This window comes from Equus asinus, chromosome 7 (assembly GCF_041296235.1).
Source record: "Equus asinus isolate D_3611 breed Donkey chromosome 7, EquAss-T2T_v2, whole genome shotgun sequence".
In the NCBI taxonomy this organism is placed as follows: domain Eukaryota; kingdom Metazoa; phylum Chordata; class Mammalia; order Perissodactyla; family Equidae; genus Equus; species Equus asinus.
Genome location: NC_091796.1, coordinates 18191039 through 18213115, shown reverse-complemented (window position 1 = coordinate 18213115; position 22077 = coordinate 18191039). Strand labels below are relative to the sequence as shown.

The 22077-nt window shown below is 36.1% G+C and overlaps 1 protein-coding gene across 4 annotated transcripts in view; it reads left to right on the top strand.

The window, feature by feature from the left end:
• The window catches only part of MALT1 (MALT1 paracaspase), a 62893-nt gene extending 41200 nt beyond the window's left edge, over positions 1-21693 (top strand). For 2 of the 4 annotated variants that reach the window (XM_070512946.1, XM_044774918.2), the window contains 7 exons: positions 5315-5492; positions 6172-6246; positions 6585-6712; positions 11024-11173; positions 13211-13368; positions 14833-14958; positions 16044-21693. In XM_070512946.1, the coding sequence (XP_070369047.1) occupies positions 5315-5492; positions 6172-6246; positions 6585-6712; positions 11024-11173; positions 13211-13368; positions 14833-14958; positions 16044-16484 (1256 nt within the window). In that variant the 3' untranslated portion in view covers positions 16485-21693. The remainder of the gene's footprint in view (positions 1-5314; positions 5493-6171; positions 6247-6584; positions 6713-11023; positions 11174-13210; positions 13369-14832; positions 14959-16043) is intronic. The other 2 variants (XM_070512949.1, XM_070512948.1) reach the window with 1 other exon arrangement.
• The last annotated feature ends 384 nt before the right edge of the window (positions 21694-22077 follow it).

Sequence of the window (22077 nt, the reverse complement as noted above, 5' to 3'; positions counted from 1 at the left end):
TTTATAAAATGGATAGACTAAATAAGGTAGTTACAGAATAAATAAGATAAAATAATTATCCTTGTGCCTGACACACTAAAAGTGCTCAAAATATTGTAGCTATTATTATTGTAACTTCCTGAATTCAAGTTTTCCTTCATCTTTAAATGGGGAATTTGAACTAGGTAGCATTCTACTTCAGGCCTCAAAAACAGAAAGAAACCTAGCTTTCATAAGTTTTTGTATTTTAAAGTTCAGCCTAAGACTTCATTTGAAAAAAAGAATGGGTTTTTAAAGTGATAGTCTAGTGAAGCCATGAAAAACCAGTACACTTTTGTTTTTTATTTTCTGAGAGGAAAGTTAACTAGAAAGCCACAGCAGATTATAAAGAGACAATATAATATAACACAGTGGTTAATCTGGCCGGCATTCAAATTCTGGTTCTAGCACTTATTAGTCCGTGAATTTGGGTAAACTGTTAAACCTCTCAGTGTCTCAGTTTTTACCTCTGTGAAAGGGAGATGATAGTATTACCCACCCTGTTATGAGGTGTGTGTTAGGAGGGTTATATGAGCTAATGTATAATTAAAGCACTTTCTTCAAGCAGTGCCGGCACACAGTAAGAGTGGTGTAGGTCGATGGCAGTGATGGTGGTGGATGTTGTGATCAGTCACTGTTCTAGGTACACTGCAGCTTAGCTCAAGTGGGAGTCTTCCACTTAAACAGTTATTTTCTATGTAGACAAAAATAAATATCTGTGACAAACTATATTCTTGGAAATCATGTTCCCAAGAACTAAAATTCCCTAAAGATCTCATTCATAGGATGACATTTCTAACCACATTAAATCCTTCGTCATTTATAAAGATATCTGTTTTGTCTTTTTGTCCTTATTAAATTAATAAGCAGTACTAGAGATGGAATTTTTTTTTTTCTTTTTTGAGGAAGATTAGCCCTGAGCTAACTGCTGCCAATCCTCCTCTTTTCGGTGAGGAAGACTGGCCCTGAGCTAACATCCGTGCCCATCTTCCTCTACTTTATACGTGGGACGCCTACCACAGCATGGCATGCCAAGCAGTGCCATGTCCACACCTGGGATCTGAACTGGCGAACCCCAGGCCGCTGAGAAGCGGAACGTGCACACTTAACCACTGCGCCACCAGGCCAGCCCCAAGATGGAATTTTTAAAATACTATTTGGTCTAGTTTATTTCACATCATATGTTTAATTTCTTAATTATATTGCATTTAGACTTTGATACAAAATGCTTATGCTTTTCATAAATCATTTTGAGGTGGAGAAAAGGCATTTGCTTATAAGTGCCTTAATTTCAGCAACTACAGTTGTGGAGCACACTTAGCTTTCCCTGGATGAAGGAGGCTAAACCTTCCCTCGCAGTTGCTGCCTCTCCCAAGTTGTTCTGCCAGAGCCAGACGTGTTAAGTAATACACTGGAAGCAACACCCAAGCTTTCTGGTTGGCTGTCTCTAATATCACTTGTAGAAATGGTACCATTTCTACTGAAAATCACACCCTTCATGGAAAGATCTCCAGATCTACCTGTCTCCTGATCAGTTGGCATTGTTAATTTAATGCATTCAATAAGTATTTATTGAGTTCCTATTATATCTATATCCTAGATAAGGAGTATGCTAGGTGTTGAGAAACGTACAGAAAAACCATGATCCATATGCTTAAGAAAATTATAAGTCCCTTTATATAATGTGAAAAACAAATGCTATATATATGGAGTCCAAACGCCTATCAGCTATATGATTTTAAGCAAATCATTTAATCTTTTTATATTTAATTTTCTCATCTATAAAATAGGGATAGAAATCATTTAAAAATTGTTGTATGAATTAAAATCAGATCATGTATATGAAGGTGCTTTGAAAACCATGAAAGTATGATACAAATGTATAAGATTAATGTCTTTATTATGATCGCTTTTTATCAGAGAAATTAAATAGTCATAGAACTGTAAAGTGTCCATAAAAGCCAGTATGTGGTTAAGTGTTCAAGAGTGCTGCTGCTGGCTTTCACAGTCGGAGAGACTGAAGTGTGTTAGAAAGCTAGACACCGGGGACAGCTTGCGGAGAGTTCCGAACTTGAGATAACCCTTGAGGATTGGTTGTGATTTGCGTAGATGGAAAAGAGATAGAGTAACATGATCGGGGCCATGCAGGTTAAAAATAAGCGTATCTTGCTGTAGAAGCAGTAAAGAGACTGATGAGGAATAGAATCATATTTTGAATACTTGATAAAGGAGTATAAATTTTACTCTTTTAAAGTGTACAATTCATTGGTTTTTAGAATATTCACAGAGTTGTGCATCAGTCACCTGATTCCAGAACATTTTCATCACCCCAAAAAGAATCCCCAAATCCATTATCCATTAGCAAACCCCATATCCATAATCACGTGTCCCTTAACCCCATATCCGTTCTCTTTACCCTAACCCCCTGGCAACAGCAAAATCTACTTTCCATCACTATGGATTTGCCTATTTGAGACATTGCATAGAAATGGAATCATTCTGGATGCCTCCTTTTCTGTCTGGCTTCCTTCACTTAGCATGTTTTCACGGTTCGTCCATGTTGTACAATTATTTTTATGGTTGGATAGTCTTCCGTTGTGTGGATATGCCACATTTTGTTTATTCATTCACCAGCAGATGGACGTTTAGGTTGTTTCCTTTTTGGGGGTATTAGAAATAATGCTGCTGTCAACATTGGGCACACACTCTTGTCTGGACACGTTTTCAGCTCTCTTGGGTATATACCTGGGAGTAGAATTGCTGGGTCATATGATAATTCTAAGTTTAACTTTTGGAGGAACTGCCTAATACTTTCCCAAGTGCCTGCACTATTGTATATTCCTGCCAGAAGTAAGATAGTTCCAGTTTCTCTACATCCTTGCCAACACTTACTGCCTTTTTGATTGTAGCTGTCCCAGTAAGTGCAAAGTGATATCTCATTGTTTTGTTTTGCGTTTCCCTAATGGTTAATGATGTTGAGCATCTTTTTGTGTGCTTATTTGCCATTTGTATATCCTCTGAATGTTTATTCAGTTCTCATTTTCTAATTGAGTGATCTTTTTACTGTTGAGTTGAAGAGTTGTTTTTAATATTCTGGATACAAGTTGTGCTTAGAGGATTTGCAAATGTTTTCTTGTGGGTTGTCTTTCCACTTACGTGATCTTCATTGCTTAGTGAATTAATCCCACTCCCTGTGTCATGATTTTCAAAATGCTCCCTGTATGTGCGCTCTCACTTTCATTTACAAAGATAATTTAATTCCTTGCCAGGCTAGTCTCCTTTCTGTTAGCTTCAGGTCCAAGCCTTGTTTGTTTTTGTTCTGCCTGCCTATAACATACCTTACTCTCTCTGCCTTTCTGGATTGTACCCGTTCTCTCAAGACCATCCGTTAGTACTTTACCTCACACTCATACTCCTCTCTGCAGTTTATTCATTTCCTACAGGATTGCGCTAATCACATGATTTATGGTATTTAATCATATGCTGACTTTCTTTGTTGCTTAGCTAACAACATGAGCATGCCTGAATGAGTTGCAGCATCCTCAGGGCCAGAAACTTTGTCTTCCTTTTCTTTTTCGTTCCCTCCATAGCTACATGATAATACGTAGGGCACGAGGTATAGAATAAACCCACACTGAATTAATAGGTGTGTCCATTTTGTCATTTTTTTATCCGAAATGTTACATATGAAAGAACCATTTTTCTTATTTTAATAGGAGTTCAAGAAAAGTGAGAAGACTTGGATCCTGCCCTCTAGGGCCAAATGAAGCACATTTTCTTTAGTATTCAAGGCCGCGTTGTCTGCTAGGAGTTGGGACCATAGCTACAAAGGATTAGGGCTTTTTGTTCCCTATCTAAATGCCTTTTACTGTTAACTGTAGCATAGCACATGACGATGTCATTACATCCAGAAGATTGAGAGAGCAAAATTAGTGCACTCTACAGATTGCATGCTTAAGGGAATGTGTCTTCACAAGTATTTCGATCAAAGATTTTTGTAAGGAAGCCCAAACTACTATTTTCATCATTATTTTTTACAGCCAAAACAAACTTCTTTCCACAAAAGTATTTAGAGTTGTTTGGTCCAGTTTTTATAATATCATTTTTCAATAAAGAAATAATGACTCATCTCTTTAATACTAAAACTAACCCGGGGCTGGCCCCGTGGCTGAGTGGTTAAGTTCGCGCACTCCGCTTCAGCGGCCCAGGGTTTCGCCAGTTCGAATCCTGGGTGAGGACATGGCATCATTCATCAGGCCATGCTGAGGGAGCATCCCACATGCCACAACTAGAAGGACCCACTACTAAAAATACACAACTATGTACCGGGGGGCTTTGGGGAGAAAAAGGAAAAATAAAAAATCTTTAAAACTAACCCAAATTTTAGATTATTAATTTAAGAGATGCTAAATGGAAAATTAATAATATTTATATCTCACAACAAAAAGAAATAATCCATGAAATCAGATTTCCCCTCTCTGCTTAGAAAAAGCTACATTTATATTATATAACCATTGCTTTATATCGTATGGAAATGCCTATGGAATTTCTTAAACACTTGATACTGCAGTTACTTTTCATCGGAATTGTGTTTATTTGTTCACCTGTTGAATACTTAACTAAGCTCCTGCTCTGTGCCAGGAATCCACAGGTAATGTAAGGCTGCCCCTGTCCTGAAGGAGCTCCTGGTCTCGGGGAGGAGACAGATGAGTGTGCAAAGTCCTTAGCCCTTTTCTTTTTATACATGATGAAATAAAATTGCATTCCATGTTATATCATTGGTTACAAATGTATTACTTCTGTGAATTAAAATAGACTTCAGGACAGCATCTAGAGTTGGTTTAAAATACAATACTTAAATGAAGACTGTTGCCAAAATAATCTTCAATGCAAATATAGTTAACATTGACCGTACTTATAATTGGGTATCTCTTAAATAAGCTCACATTAACTTGAAGGAAATAAAAGTCATGATTGGGGCTGGCCCAGTGGCACAGCGGTTAAGTGCTCACGTTCTGCTTCGGCGGCCCAGGGTTCCCTGGTTCGGATCCCGGGTGCGGACATGGCACTGCTGTGGCAGGTGTCCCATGTATAAAGTAGAGAAAGATGGGCATGGATGTTAGCTCAGGGCCAGTCTTCCTTGGCAAGAAGAGGAGGATTGGCAGCAGATGTTAGCTCAGGGCTAATCTTCCTCAAAAGAAAAAAAAAAGTCATGGTTTTTTTTTTAAAAGAGTTGCTACATACGTGTTCAGAGTGCAATTTAGAATTAACTTTTACCTCTTGTTTTCCTTTTCAGGATTATTATATTATGCAGGGCATGGTTATGAAAACTTTGGGAACAGCTTTATGGTTCCTGTTGATGCTCCAAATCCATATAGGTCTGAAAACTGCCTCTGTGTACAGAATATACTGAAATTAATGCAAGAAAAAGAAACTGGACTCAATGTGTTCTTGTTGGATATGTGTAGGAAAAGGTAAACTGTCTAATCTTTATTAAACAAAGCTGCTTGGAGTTAAATACCAACCTTGAAATATTAAATCTAAGGCAAACCTGTGAATGCTAAGACCACTTCAGTTTGTAAATTTTAGATTATAGATTGAAACTGATTAAGAGGAAACTAGAGGAACTAGGGGGCGTGGGTATTTGCTCAGACTACAAAAGACACAGCTCCTCAGATGCCTCTAACACTCGCTGCAGTTGTCCCCCGGGAAGTAACAGAAACAACACCCGTAGAGTTGGGGCTGTGGTCCCTCTGGTCAGTCCTGGTCTGGCAGACATAGAAAGTTTAGCTGAGCCAGACTTTTGAAGGTTTGGATCTTGTCTGTCTGCCAATGTGTTACTAAGGAATAGAACCAATGATGATTCCTCTCACATATACAGTTTTTTTCTTGCTGAGCATTTACCAACCAAAATCCAATGCCAGAGTTCGAACATAACTCCAGCTTTAAAGCCGACAAGAGAAAAGAGGTGACTGTCTGCTGTCGCAGCAGTGTAGGAGCCCTGGATTATTTTTGATAAATATGTAACTGACTAGATAAAGGAATTTTGAATCTGTAATTTTAAATTATGCATAATAGAATAGTGTCATATTTTTCATTATGTATTATATTCATATTTATGTCTGTCCTTCTCCCCTCCTACCTTTTAAATAGAAATGACTACGATGACACCATTCCGATCTTGGACGCACTGAAAGTCACTGCCAATATTGTGTTTGGATATGCCACGTAAGAAAATCTTATGTTTGTGTTGATGATTCCTTCATTTTTCCATGACTTCTCTTTGATTGTAGATTAGAGGCCTAGAAATATTCATAGACATCCAGGCATAAATTTGCCTCCTTGATATTCTTGATAAAAAATTTTAAATAACTGACTTTACATCTTGGCATCCTTTTTTTTTTTTTACTAAGGGCCAAAGTGTTTGGTTCTTGCTTAAAGATTAACTCTTTAATTAGGATGTCATGTGAGAGACAGGGGAGTGAATGAAGCTCATTAGTATTTTTAGAAGCCCCATGTGGCAAGTGTTTGCTTTTTAAAAATTTCTTTCTTTTTCTGTTTTTAAGGTGTCAAGGAGCAGAAGCTTTTGAAATCCAGCATTCTGGATTGGCAAATGGAATCTTCATGAAATTTTTAAAAGATAGATTATTAGAAGACAAGAAAATTACTGTGTTACTGGATGAAGTTGCAGAAGGTAAAATAAAGAAGAGAAAGGTTCTCAGGGTTCTCTGTTTGGTAATTATTCCTACTGTTATTGCACAGGTTTGAAATTAGTATTTATTTCATTAAACTGTTTTTTCATATAGTGTTCAGCAACATTCCTGTTTAATTCCTTCCTTCCCTGTTGACTTCGCTGCATGTCATCTGTGCAGCATTGCTTGAATTACAAGGCTGACCAGATACGAATGTGAAATAAATGAGGTTTATCCTCAGAGCTCTTTACCTTGTGTCTGTGCCTGTTGCTGCCCAGTCTACTTATTTGCAAAAACAACTGTTCGATGAGCATCCTTTCCCAGGATCAGGTAGATGAAACAGAAATTTTGAGACGCTGGTGGAAAAAGCTAGGTTCATTTTTTTTCTTGATGAACTTAGTCAGTGGTTTTAAAATGCCACTTTAAGGACATGACCCTAGAGGTCTGACACCATGTCTTCCATTTCTTTCCGTTCCTTTCCTTGCCTGCCCAGTATAATGCTGTGCTTGCGTCAGGTGTGATAAGTACATATTACATCAATCGATTCACGTGTGTTTTTTGAAATACATTTTATAAGCCATATCAGAAAGAAGCTACTGCCTTTGCAAGCCAGCTCACTAGAAAATGGAGTTTCATGAATGTTCCAACGATGGCACCTTGAGTACAAAGTATCTGAGTTTTTCATTAACAGCTGCTAGTCATAGTTGCTTATTTTCCTGTTTTTATCAGTGCAGATCTTTTAGCTGGATCACTTGACTTCACCACTTTCCCGTTTAACATAGACGCCAGGGCTTTTGACCTGCTTCTTCAACCAGAGAAGTTCCGCTTTTATCTTTTTTACGTATTGGGCTTCTGTTTAAGCTCTCATTTGAAGAAAAGATTCTTCTGCTTAAAAAAATAAAGCCTTTGGAATATGTCAGTTATTTTCAAACTGAGATCTATGAAGGTGCTTCAGAAACTCTAAAATGTTTTATTGTAATTTTTTTTAATATAATGTAACTATTTTAAAACTTAATAAAAATCACCAGTTTCCCTATATATGATGTATACCAGCTTGTGTCAGTGATAGCATCCCAGTGTGAGCTTTGAGTTTATATTTGAACTTCTGGATTATTTTTTATTTTATCTATATTTTATTATATATTGATATGTTAATATATTTTTATTTTATGTATTTTATGATATATTCATATCTTATGGAATACTTAATTAAAAAGTCCTCAAGGAAAAAAAGGTATTCAGAGATCATAAGCCAAGGAGTTGAGGGGGAAAAAACCACCTTTCCAGGTTCAATTGTGTCCAAGTGAAACTAAATATGAAATAAATTCGTTGCTGCTGTGAGACTGCAGCTGTCTGTCTATAACCCTAGATTGTGGTTTTTGTATTACTCTGGACAGCCTTATTATTAAGTTGATTGAAATTGCAAAATAAATGCTTACCTATCTAATTCTTAGAGTATGGCATTTAAGATACCCAAAAACCATCTTGCTGTATAAACTCCAAGACCTACTAGAAAAAAACATTTATTCAATTAGTGAGGTTAGTTATTTTTCATGAAATTACCTTTGAACATAACGTTGACAGTTTTTGTTGTGAGTGGATGTTTGATGTGAATCTAAGATGTTAACAGTAAGCTAATCTAAGGATATGTTCCCTCTACCTCTTTCCCTGCCTCCCCTCATGTGGTAACCATCATTCTAAATCTTGTTTGTCATTCCCTTGATTTGCTTCTTACATAGTTTTATTGAGTTTATATATATATCTGCAAAGAATATGTATATTTTTATTTTAGTTGTTCTTAACTTTATAAAAAGTTATGCTCTGTGTAGTCTTTTGGGACTTGAATTTTTTTAATTATATTATATTACTAAGCTTGATCCATATTGTTGTGTGGCTGTAGTTCACTCATTTCGACTGCTATGTGATATTCTACTTTGCAAAGGTGCTACAGGCTTTTCAACTGCTCTCCTGTTGGCGGGCATTTGAGTTACAGCTGCTTTTTTGCTATTGTAAACAATGCTATTGTAACGTTCTCTTATATGTCTCCTGGAGTATCTATGCAAGAGTTTTTTGGGGGGCTGGGCTGGTGGCACAGCAGTTAAGTGTGCACGTTCCGCTTTAGCAGCCCGGGGTTCCCTGGTTCGGATCCCAGGCGTGGACCTGCACACCACTTGTCAAGCCATGCTGTGGTAGGCGTCCCACATATAAAGTAGAGGAAGATGGGCACAGATGTGAGCTCAGGGCCAGTCTTCCTCAGCAAAAAGAGGAGGATTGGCAGCAGATGTTAGCTGAGGGCTAATCTTCCTCAAAAAAAAGAGTTTCTTTGCTATATAAATCTAATATTTGTAGTATCTGGGTGTTCAATTTTAAGAGATAATGCCAAACTGTTTTGCAAAGTGGTTGCACCAATCTATACTTACCCCCTCCCCCATAATGTACAAGAGATGATGTAAATCTGCACTCTCTCCATCACTTCTTATGTCAGACATTTTCATTTTTGCCAATTGATGTTAAATAGTATTTCACTGTGGTTTTGATTTGGCTTTTCCTGACTATTAGTGATGTGAACATCTGTTCATGTTTTTAATGGTAATATCTATATCTTCTTATGTGAAAATCTGTTTATGTCTTTTGTCCATTTTTGTATGGTCGTGTTTTTGCTTTGCTTATTGATTTAGAGGAATTCTATGTTCTTAATGTCATACTAGCTAGGACCTCTGGGACATTATTAAAAAGAAGTATTAGTGTAGACATCCTTGCCTTATTTCTGATTTTAAAGGGAATGCTTCTAATGTTTTCACGTTTAGAATAACTGGATTTTTTAAATCCAATCTGATAATCTTTGTTTTTCAACTAGAAAATTTAGTTCAATTACATTTATTGTGGGCTTTTTGTACCTGTTTTAATCATTGATTTTTTGTGATTGACTCATCTTCCTTTTTCATCTTTTTTCATCGATTTCTGTGTCTCCTCTCTCGTGACTATAGTTATTTTAGCACACGCTCACCACCCTTAGCCTCCCTCCTCAACCTCCAACATGCTGATGCGACTTAGACTCAACTCTCGATTGCTGCATTCCTCACTCCCTCTCTCTTTCTCTCTCTCTCTATTTCTATCTCTGTCTCTCTCTAATCTCACTAATGTTGAAAGATGGCAAACACATTTGGAATCTTTTTTCTGAATAAAACGGATACTCTTAATTTTATCTTTTTTCCCAATAAATAACTACTTTCCCTAAACCAGATATTATTGTTTAACTTATTATTTATTAATAATGTGTACAGAAATAAGATCATAAACTGTAATTTATTCATACAGTGTTTTTATAAATTTAAATTGAGATTTATCAATATTCCAAAGTCTGTCTCTAAGCCGTGTTGATTGAAAATAGCACATCCCAGAAGCATGTGTATAACATAGCATTTTTAAGTTCAAAACCTAAAACATTGACACATACTATTTACTATTACCTACACATGGGCAAAAATTAAAATATGTATGGGAGTATACACAGTACGTTGGGTAATGATTACTTCAAGCTAGGGGAGGGCAGTGGTGATGCTTTAACTGTCTTGGTGGTTTTAACACATTATTTCCTTTTTTAAAACTAAATCTGAGGTGGGGCCAGCCTGGTGGCATAGTGGTTAAGTTCACGCACTCTGCTTTGGCATCCTAGGGTTTGGGGGGTCAGATCCCAGGTGCGGACCTATGGACTGCGTATCAAGCCATTCTGTGGCAGCATCCCACATATAAAATAGAGGAAGATGGGCACAGATGTTAGCTCTGGGCCAGTCTTCCTCAGCAAAAAGAGGAGGATTGGCAGTGGATGTTAGCTCAGGGCTAATCTTCCTCAAAACAAAAAAAAAAATCAAATAAATCTGAGGTAAAGACAGCATGCTATTTTAACTTTCTCATAGATGTGTAGTCATTTGTTTACTCTGAACATATTTCTCAACAGAGTATAGATGTAAAATTATCATGGCTGCGTTTTCAGTAAAGAAATATACTTTCAGCTCTTTGTGAACTTCAAGGCTTAGAATATTAGGGATTCATTAAGAGAATTATAGAAGATAAAAGCTAGAAAGGGACCTTAGGAAATGAACGGGTCCAATATTTTTGTCTCTTTGCTCACTGCCATATTCCAACCACTTTGAACCATGCCCAGCACATAGTAGGTGCTTAGTAAATATTTGTTGGGTGAATGAGTGATATTGAGACTATAAACTGGTTGGTAGGGGAGTTCTTGGCCTAATATTTGAAACCTAATGAAAAGATTTTTGTCTTAAAAATAACATTCACTTCTTGTCTTTTAGATATGGGTAAATGTCACCTTACCAAAGGCAAACAGGCTCTAGAGATTCGAAGTAGCCTATCTGAAAAGAGAGCACTGACGGATCCAATACAGGGAACAGCATATTCTGCAGAGTCTCTGGTGCGGAACCTACAGTGGGCCAAGGCACATGGTACAGTACAGCCTATTTTTTGTGAAGTCTTTCTATAATAAACTTTTATTAAATCATGAATTTTTTTTCCTCCTGAATATACAACCTTCCTCCCAATTTTGTAGTGAAAATATTTTAGCCTGGGCAAATCCAAGACTAAAAAATGTTTCCATTATAGATATTACACTGATTTATTTGATATTGGACATATTATTTAACCCGTTATTTTTACCATTGGTAAAGTTAAAATATAATCATTTCTAAATTACTCTATTTTTAAAATAATTTTTAATTTGTCTCATGTAGTCCCTTAGACCTTCCTGTCTGAGAGCTGTTGCAGTGTGCTGTTTCCAAAATGAGACAGGCCTGAGTTCTGATCCTGTCTCTCCCAACCACTCGATAAGCCTGTTACCTATAAAATGGGGACAGGAAATAGTACTTTACTTAATAGGGTTGTTGCTACTGAATAAGATCACACATGTAAAGAGACAGCTTGGTGGTCAGCAAATACTGTTTGCTTATGAATACTACTTAGCATTCCCTCGGAAATTCCTAAGCATTCTGACGCTTGAAGCAGTGAGTTAGTGATCAAGAGAAAAGAAGGTGAGGTAGAAATCATATCTGTAGCTTAATTGCCTTTGGTAATTCTATTAAGTGAAAAAGTAACTTTGATTTATTAACTGAAATAAAGATTTTTCAGTTTTCTATGAGTCCCAAATATTTATGCTGGCAATCCCCTATTATAGATAATTATAGATAATTGAAAATTAATTGTATTTGTTGAACTTCTATATAGTATCGTTTTTCTCATGACAGTCTGTTCTCTGAGATATATTTTTGGTAAATTAACATGTAAATTAAAATGTAAAATGCCATAAATATATTATCTTGACATTTCAAATAATCAAATAAGTAATTGAAATTGATTTTTTTCCTTTAAAAATGCTCTAAACAACAACAGTAACAAAATCACAGTGGTAAAGATCAACGGTAAACAAAAGCTTTTTCAAAATGAAACTAAAAGGTCAGATAGAAAGTATTTGTAACAAATTTGCTAAGTAGACAATTTTTTATAATAAAGAGCTTATGCAAAATCATAAGACAAAAACACGAAGATCCTCTCAATTAAAAAGAAAATTAAAACTATGATGGTATAATTCTTTCCTTTTTTAATCCTGTCAAATAGGCAAACATTTTAAAAATTTAAGTTACCTTGTTTTGGAAATGTTATGTAAAACTAGTATATTTATATTCTGTATAAATGGAAAACTGTCGCATGTGAGGAACTATCAAATAGCTGTATCCAACAGTCCTAAAGCATTAGGTATGTGTAAGAAGTAAAGACTATGACAGAAAAACAAAGTAAAACCCAGAAATATTATAGATATTCCAGAGTATCAGAACTGTTAATGGTAATAAACTATTCAGTGACATTATGCTATATTAAAAACTATTTTCATGAAGATTGAGGCAATAGTGAAAATACATCTACAATTGTATGTATACTTTTGATTACCACTGTACAAATTATATATGCAGAGGGACAAGAACTGGAAGAAAACAGTAAATGAAAGATTTTTGCTTGACCAGCAGAATATTGAGCTTTCCTTCTATGTGTATGTGTGTGTGTCTTTAAGTAATATGTTAGTTATATAACATTTTTAAGCAAAAGAAAAAGGTCTAGCTGTATTTTGCCCCATAAAGAATATTTGGGGGCCGGCCCCGTGGCCGAGTGGTTAAGTTCACATGCTGCAGTTTGGTGGCCCAGGGTTTCACCGTTCAGATCCTGGGCGCGGACCTAGCACCACTCATCAAGCCATGCTGAGGCGGCGTCCCACACAGCACAACCAGAAGGACCTAAAACTAGAATATACAACTGTGTACTGGGAGGCTTTGGGGAGAAGAAGGAGGAGGAAAAAAAGAAAATATATTGGCAACAGATGTTAGCTCAGGTGCCAATCTTTAAAAAAAAAGAATATTTGTTTGCTCCTTATCAGAAAACTTACCAAGCACCCTTTAAATAGTTATTTATAAGTTGTTCTTATTGTTCTTTTTCAGAACTTCCAGAAAGTATGTGTCTTAAATTTCAATGTGGCGTTCAGATTCAGTTAGGATTTGCAGCTGAGTTTTCCAATGTCATGATAATCTATACAAGTATAGTCCACAAACCACCTGATATAATGATGTGCGACGCCTATGTTACTGATTTTCCACTTGTAAGTCTCTCCTTTTCTCTTTCATTGTAAATGTAAGGATATATCCTCACTTATTAAAGACTTAATTTTTGGGGGCTGGCCCAGTGGCGCAGCGGTTAAGTTTGCACGTTCTGCTTCTTGGCAACCCAGGGTTCACCAGTTCAGATCCCAGGTGCAGACACGGCACCGCTTGGCAAAAGCCATGCTGTGGTAGGCGTCCCACATATAAAGTAGAGGAAGATGGGCACGGATGTTAGCTCAGGGCCAGCCTTCCTCAGCAAAAAGAGGAGGATTGGCAGTAGTTAGCTCAGGGCTAATCTTCCTCAAAAAAAAAAAGACTAAATTTTTGAAAACTTACTGTTGATGGTAAATAGAAAAGGAAATATGTATACATATATATATTACATATATAGAAATACTTATTTGTATTTCGGTAGCATAATATTTAAATTAAATCATATTTAATATTATCATAATATTTAAAAACTTAACTGCCAAAATACCTTAAATTTGTCAAATTTAGAAATGTCTAAAGTTCACCCAGGAAAGAAGCCTTTAATTTCCCTTACCCTAAATAGGGTATCAAAAGTGAAGGAATAAAATGTGCTCTACGTATGTCAAGAATAATTTTCTTTTAGAAACTATTGTTTCCAATATAAGTTATTACAATAGTGTAAGTCTTGTCTAGTTGTGGTAGTATATTGGAAGAATAGAAATCTAGTTCTGTTCTTTCCAAACACTTAGGATATGTACTTTGTGTTGGCCTAAAAAAGTCAATAAACACTGCCCCTGTTTCCTACCTAGGTGTGTAAATTGAGAAGGAAGCAAGGAGTAGGACAAATCCAAAACTTGACCTTTGCTGCTGATAGAGGCTTCATGGAGGACATTGCTTAGTGTGAGAGCGAATGGTCCAGCACTGCACCCCAGAATTAGAGAAGTCTGTCCACCAGTCATGGCAGCGCTGGACCAGGATGGGCCTCCCTGGGCACTGGGCAGGGCAGAGCCTGAAGGCTTCTCTCTCGAGCTGCAGAACAGACCTCCTGCTCTTGGCCGGTTGGCTCTAAAAGAGGAAAAAGTTAAGGGCTGCCTTTGACATGTCCATTTATTCTTCCTAAATATACGAATCATATAAATCCTCCTGCAGCTTCCCAAAAGTGATGAATGAGGAGAGAGAGAATCCAGGAATCAAAACACTAATGAGGCTGGAACTTAAAAGGAAACTCGAGTAGGTTAAGAAGTGTTTCTAGGCATAGTTTGAAAGTCACTATCCTTTGAGAGCTAACTTTTTAAGTGTATCAGTGCAGAATTTAGAATTCCTATTATTACTCTAGAATGTTGTTTTCATTGTTTTTTTAGTCCTAGATAAGAGATTACCTACTTAGGCCAGAATTCATGAGGGAGCAATACATGCTAAGGTGTTTTATTGTCATAGACAATGTTGTGACTTTCACTGATTTCATTAATAACGTTTACTGATTTTCACAGGACTTAGATATTGATCCAAAAGATGCAAATAAAGGGACACCTGAAGAAACTGGCAGCTATTTAGTATCAAAGGATCTTCCCAAGCATTGCCTCTATACTAGACTCAGTTCACTTCAAAAGTTAAAGGTGATTCCTTTCCCTGTTCATAACTACTAATGGAAAACTTCATGAAAGTGGAAATTCATTTTGGCACATGAACCTTGTATTAGTCCCTAGATGTGCTGCTTCACTGAGTATTGGATTAGCGCAGAGATAACTGATGTACAGTGAGTCTTACCAGTGACGCTTTTCATATCGTCTTCTGTCCCTGATCCTGGGCTGAGGATTTTTGCGAGAGAATGTATGTGATTACTCTCCATGTTGCGAAGTTTGAGAGAGAGAGCATTGTCTACTTTTAGATATCTTAGCATTTTCAAATAATCATTACCTACTTCTGACTTTCTACAAAACTTAGCAAATTAGAATTGGAATTTATTTTGATCTTTTTTCATTTCTCATTGACTTACAAATCAGAAACTACTTCTATATGGTTGAGCTTTCTAATAAAAGTATATCCTTGTCAAAGTTGAGTTTTTAATTTATTTATAGCTGCATGACGTTAGAATGTATCAGCCAAAACTTGGGGAATGAAGTGGGCACTGTTGACAATTACACGAGGACAACAGACGTAAACCTGTTGTCACCCTGTTCATAGCAGTCTACTGGCAGTCTATTTCTATCTTTGAAATTCAGTCCATTATCTTATTTCGATTATACTTCTCCACCTATGATTGTGGATTATTGTTTCATGGTATTTTAAAAACAGCTGAACTTTGACCTAAATGTAAAGCCAGATTCTTGTTTCGTTAAAGAATCATTCTTCATCTCCAGTAATAGGGAAGGTGAGTTCCCCACGCCCCACTGCTTGGAAAATACCTTTCTACCGTTTACCAGGAATACAATACAAGATCTCCATGATTTTGACTACTTTCAGTAGTAAGAACTGGAATGCTACTAATTCAAAGTATTGAATAGGGGAAAAGGAAGGCCTTTCTTAGTGTAGGGAAGGTGTGTAAAGGATGCCTTGAAGTTTGGAACCTGGAGAAGGGGAGCAAGAGTGGAGTTTTGTTGTTGTTTGGTTTTGTCTGTATTTTTGTGTATGAATAATATTTTAAGATTGATGTACTTTCACAGTTGATAAAAATAACAAACTTATTTCTTTACCTTTTCAGGAGCATCTCATCTTCACAGTATGTTTATCATATCAGTACTCAGGATTGGAAGATACTGTAGAGGAAAAGCAAGAAGTGAATGTCGGGAAACCTCTCATTGCTAAACTAGACATTCATCGAGGTTTAGGAAGGAAGACTTGCTTTCAAACTTGTATCATGTGTAACGGCCCTTACCAGAGCTCTACGGCCACCTCAGCAGAAGCTGGACGTTATCATTCATCTCAAGACTCATTCCATGGTGTTTACCATTCACATCTTGGTAACTCAAGTAATATTCTGCCATCAGACAGTTGTCGTTGCAGCCGGACTGCAGATGCATTTCTTTCAAGTCATCATACCCATCAGTATTCATGTCAGTTTGGTAGAAGTAATATGCCAGTAGAGACGACTGATGAAATACCATTCAGTTTCTCTGATGGGCTCAGAATTTCTGAAAAGTGACCTGCTTGTTTTTGAAAGTCATGGTAATTACGATGCCTCCTATGCAACAGTACTTATATAAAGTGAGGTATTGTGAAAAAGCAAATATGTATATATAGAGAGAATGAATAACAGCTGTTTCATGGCAAACTCAGGACTTTGAGATGTTGGAATTATATTATTTAACCACAGACGACTTCCTCCTCTTCTTTCTCTTTTAAAATTTTGTGAATTAGTTGATTTATTCTCTAAGAATGGAGATGTATTCTCTAAGTATGGATGTGTATATGTTTATGTGTATATAACAAAAATGCTTTCATTTTGACCACTCTGAAGTAATTAAAATGGGAATGGCATTATTGTAGAATAAGTCATTGTATTTCTAGAACCAGAGAAAGAACCTTGGTGATCATCAGGCTTAACCTAATTTTATCAGTGGGAGAAACAGATTGAGGCATCTTCTTTAAGTTAGAGCTGGCAACAGAACTGAGACCTCCAGATTTCTATTCTGGTGTTTATTCCACTACTCACTGCCTTCCCAACAGGTTCTGAAACAGGTACTATTTTTGTAGATAGATTTAAAGATAGATATGTAAATATGCATATCTGTGTATAGTCTAGAAACGTACAAACTTTACTTTGTGATTATAGGACTTTACTGCAAATGTCAGTTAGGAGGTTTGTATATAAATCTTAGGTTGAACAGGCCGGAATTTCTTGTTCATAAGGTCATTAAAGTACATAACAGGTGATGAAATGTTTGTCTATGTTAAAGCTAGACAGCAGGATAATTTTGCTACTGGATAATCTTGGTAGCTGCTTATCTGAATCTTACAAATGTTGGACACATCTTCCTTAATAATGTGTATTTTATTATTGAATTTTACTAGCCTTAGGAGATAATGTTATCACCTTTGGTTCTATCTAAAAGCAAGTTAAAAAGGCAACTGGCAATAACAAAGAAAAAGATTGAATTAATAATTTTAAAACAGCCCACAAAGAAAATCCCAGGCCCAGATGGCTTCACTGCTGTATTCTACAAACATTTAAAGAATTAATACCAGTCCTTTGCAAACTCTCCCCAAGAATAGAATAGGAGAGAACACTTCCCAACTCTTCTTACGAGGCCAATGTTACCCTGATAGAAAACCAAACAAAGACGACACAAGAAAACTACAGACCAATATCTGTTATGAATACAGACACAAAAATCATCAACAAAATGCTAGCAAACTGAATCCAGCAACATATAAAAAGGATTGTACACCATGACCAAGTGAGATTTATCCTAGGAATGCAAGGTTGGTTTAACATCCAAAAATCAGTGTAATATGCAAATAATTCTCATTATTCACAGTAGTTATGTTCTGTAGTATCACAATGAATACTGAATTAGTGAATACAGAGCCATTGCTTCTAGGGGAAATGTGAGTGTGTGTGTATTTATACATATACACAACTCAAGTAGATTATAATCTTAAATCCTAAAAACAACTTATCCTGGTAGATTGTTTTCTTTATCTTAAAAAAGAGAAAATGAGGTTCAGAAGTATTAAGTGACTTGCCTGAAGCCACCCCACTAACAGGTGACAGAGTTGGGATTCCATCCCATCCAACTGGCCCCAGAGCTGCTTGTGCTACACTGCCCTGCCCCCTGCCTTCTCCGTCCTCCGGTTGTCTCTGTGGGAGAGCTGAAACAAAAAGGCAAAGCGTTGCCTTGTTTGACCTCGGCTGAGAACACGCACGTCAGAGATCGCAAAACTTTCACCAGTCTGCTCATGTCCGTGAATGATCGTAAAATTGCTGCAAGTATTGATTTTGGGATTACGAATAAATGTTACAAATTGGCAAATTCACAAATACAGAATCGTGAATAACGAGGATCAACTGTACTATGTTCATAAGGGAGAAATTTACCATAATTACCACATTGTCTTAATAGATGCAGAAAAAGCATTTGATAAAATTCAGCACCCTTTCGTGGTAAAAATATGCAAAAAACTAGGAGTAAAAGGGAACTTCCTCAAGATGATAAAAGACCTCTACAAAAAGCCCACGCCTAACATCCTACTTAATGGCGGCACACTGAATGCTGAAGACTTTCCTCCTAAGATCAGGAATAAGACAAGGATGCTCACTCTCACCAGTTCTACTCAACATTGTCCTTAGAGTTCCAGCTTAGGCAAGAAAAGGAAGTAAAGGGCAACCAGACTGGAAAAGAAGAAGGAAGACTGTGTGTATCCACAGATGACATGATCTTGTCATGTAGAAAATTCTAAGGAATTCATTTAAAGACAAATAAATGAGTTCCACAGTTGCAGGATAGATACAAGATCAGTATACAAAAATCAGTTTCATTTCTATACTAGCAATAAACATTCTGAAATTGAGATTTTTGAAAAGATCTATTTACAGTAGCATCAAGATGAACAAAATAAAACTATAAAACATTGTTGAAAGGAATTGAAGGAGACCTAAATAAATGGAAAGACATCTCCGTTCGTGGATTGGAAGACTTAACATTCTAAAGATGGCGTGCTTCCCAAACTGTTCTACAGATTCAATGCAATTCCCATCAAAATCCAAGCTGGCTTTTTTGGGGCAGAAATTGACAAAATGATAAAATTCATACAGAAATGCAAAGGACCCCCATCCAAAACAATCTTGAAAAAGGACAAAGTTGGAAGTCTCACATTTAGTAGATTTCAAAGCTTATTACAAAGCTACACTAATCAAGATAGTCTGGTACTGGCATAAGGATAGACAGAATATAAAAATACCATTGAGAGTCCAGAAATCCATACATTTATGATCAATTGATTTTTGACGAGGATGCCAGTACCATTCAGTGAGAAAGAGTAGTCTTTTCAACAGATAGTCCTAGGACAACTGGATAGCCACATGCTAAAGGACCTGTATCTTAGACCAATGCAAATTTTAACTCAAAATGAGTCATATACCTGAATATAAGAGCTAAAATTATAAAACGCTTACAAGAAAACAGAAGTAAATCCTTGTGACTTTGGACTAAGCAATGATTTCTTAGATGAAACACCAAAAGCGCAAGCAGCAACAAGGGGGAAAAAATTGCAGTTAATCAAAATGAAGTTTTGTGCTTTAAAGGACACCATCAAGAAATTGAAAAGACAACCCACAGAATGGGAGAAAATCTTTGAAAATTATGTCTGAAAAGGGACTCATATCCAGAATATATGAAGAACTCATAATAACAAGGCTATGCTAGTTCTTAATTATGGTCACTCCTCTGCAGTAACCAATCGACTGTGCAAAGAACTTTCTGATGATGGAAATTTTCTCTGTCTGCACTGTCCAGTATGGTAGCCTGTATCCCCATGTGGTCATTGAGCAATGGAAATACAGCTAGTGAGAGCAACTGGATTTTTTTTTTTAATTTTGTTTTTAGTTTAAACAGTTATATATAGCTTGTGGCTTCCATATTAGACTGTGCAGCTGTAGAGGATGGGGCTAGAAGTTAGGTAGGGTAAAGGGACTTTTCCCTTTCACTTTATATTCTTCTGTATATTTGAATTTTTTTTAACTAAGCATGTATTATATTTATAATTTGTTAAAGTTTTTTAAAATAACTAAGAGAATGGTGCAGTTTTTGTCTTTTCTATCAGCCATGCTTTTGTTTTGCTTGACTCTCTTACACCAATTGCTTTGTAATATTAGCATAGGATTTATATACATCGGTGGAATTTCAGAAAGGTAACCTGTCGACGCCAATTACAATGTGAAGAAGAGATTAGGATAGTAAAGACTCACCTAAATCCAGAGCCAAATATTTGATTCTGAGGAAGGGGGTGTTTTTCTGGAAAGTAACTTAAAAAATTATAAAGTAGCAATTATGAGTTACGTGTTTTCTAATAAAAGAATAATCAAATCTTGAGACATGAGATCATTTGAATATAAAACATTAAAATGTCCATCCGGAGGGGAACAGGTCCAATAAATAGAGGGCCACAGCCAAGGAAAGAAAGTCTTTAAAGAATGCTGACTCTGAAACGGTGCATTTGACCTCTCCTTTTTCCTCCATCTCCAATATTTATGGCTTTCCACACCTCTGACTTGCACATGAGGCGACAATGAGGTAGTCTCTTCAGTAATCACAATCTTTTTGACTTGTCAAACTCAGGAAATTCAGTGATATAGCCACAGCTCAGATAATTGATAAATTGACACATAGATTGGCACAAATTTAAAATCAAGAGGATGTCTGGATTTTTTTTACATAAAATTTTTTTAACAAAAGCCCTAATAAATTGTAAGTTTTTGCTGTTGTTTGGACATTCCTATGGTATTTACATACTAACATTGCTTTTAACTGTTAAGTGATGCCAAATACTCAGAATTTACACATTATTTTTGTGCATTTCAACCTGTTTTTCTCATTTGGCATTGCAAATTTTATCCAGGCCTAACTAAAATATATTTTTAATACTTTCCTGTGCATTATATAACTTTCTTATATTGATAAAATATTAGTAAAGAAAAATATACCCAGAATATGTGAATATTTGTACAAACGTATGTAATTTTTTCCCAATTTGACAGCATTAAAAATATTTCAGCATCAGACTCAAAGTTTAACTTTCCTGAGGTGGAGGAGTCTGAGTCAACTCCAGCTTTCACCACTAAATAGTGTGCCTTGAAGTGTGTTATTTCACTTGTCTGTGCTTCTATTTCTTTATCTGTAAAATGGGGATGATGATACAACATCAGAAGCTTATAATACTTTACAGGGCTGGCAGGACGAGGAAGATAATTCCTGTAAAGTGCCGGCTTTTTGAAAAGGATTGTCGTTCTTCAAATGTGGCTTTCACAAAACCATACCGGTCCATCCACCATACAGGGTGTATTATTTGTTATTAAGGTACTTCCTACAAAGTACTTTAATAGCATTAGCAATGTAGCATCGGCTTATAAAGTAAATTGCAATTCAATTTTGTTCATTCCAAAATCACTTTTCAAAAAGCATGGAAATTTAATGTCACCACTTGTTAGTGTTATGTATAACGTGCATTATATCAACACACAAAAACAATTGATTAGCAGGGTTTCTCTCTGATTGGTGGGATTATTTGTCTTTGCTTACCTGTATGTTCCTGTTTTTATAAACTGAACAACTATTATGTAATTTTCAAATATAGATATACACATTGTATAATGCAGATATGCTAAGCTTCAATAAATTTGCTTTTAGAATACATTAATTTTTCGTAAATGAAATCAAGTTTAAAAATGCACAGGACTTCATGTTTTTTTTTAATGTCACGAGTAACACACAGGTGCTTTTTTTTTTTTAAGATTTTCAGAGGAAATGTTCTTTTTTTTTCTTTTTTCTACTTTATTTCCCACCCCCCCACCCCCGGTACATAGTTGTATATCTTAGTTGCAGGTCCTTCTAGTTGTGACATAGGTGCTTTTTATTCTGCCTGTTACAAAATAAGTAAATCTGAAGTAATTCCTAAAAATCTAAAGTAATTCCCACTTTTTTGCATCATGTTTGAGTTTAGTTGACCAGTATTTAAGTAGTAGAAATGGTTGGCTGAGTATTCCAACATTAATCAATTGCTAGCACCAGACTTTGAAT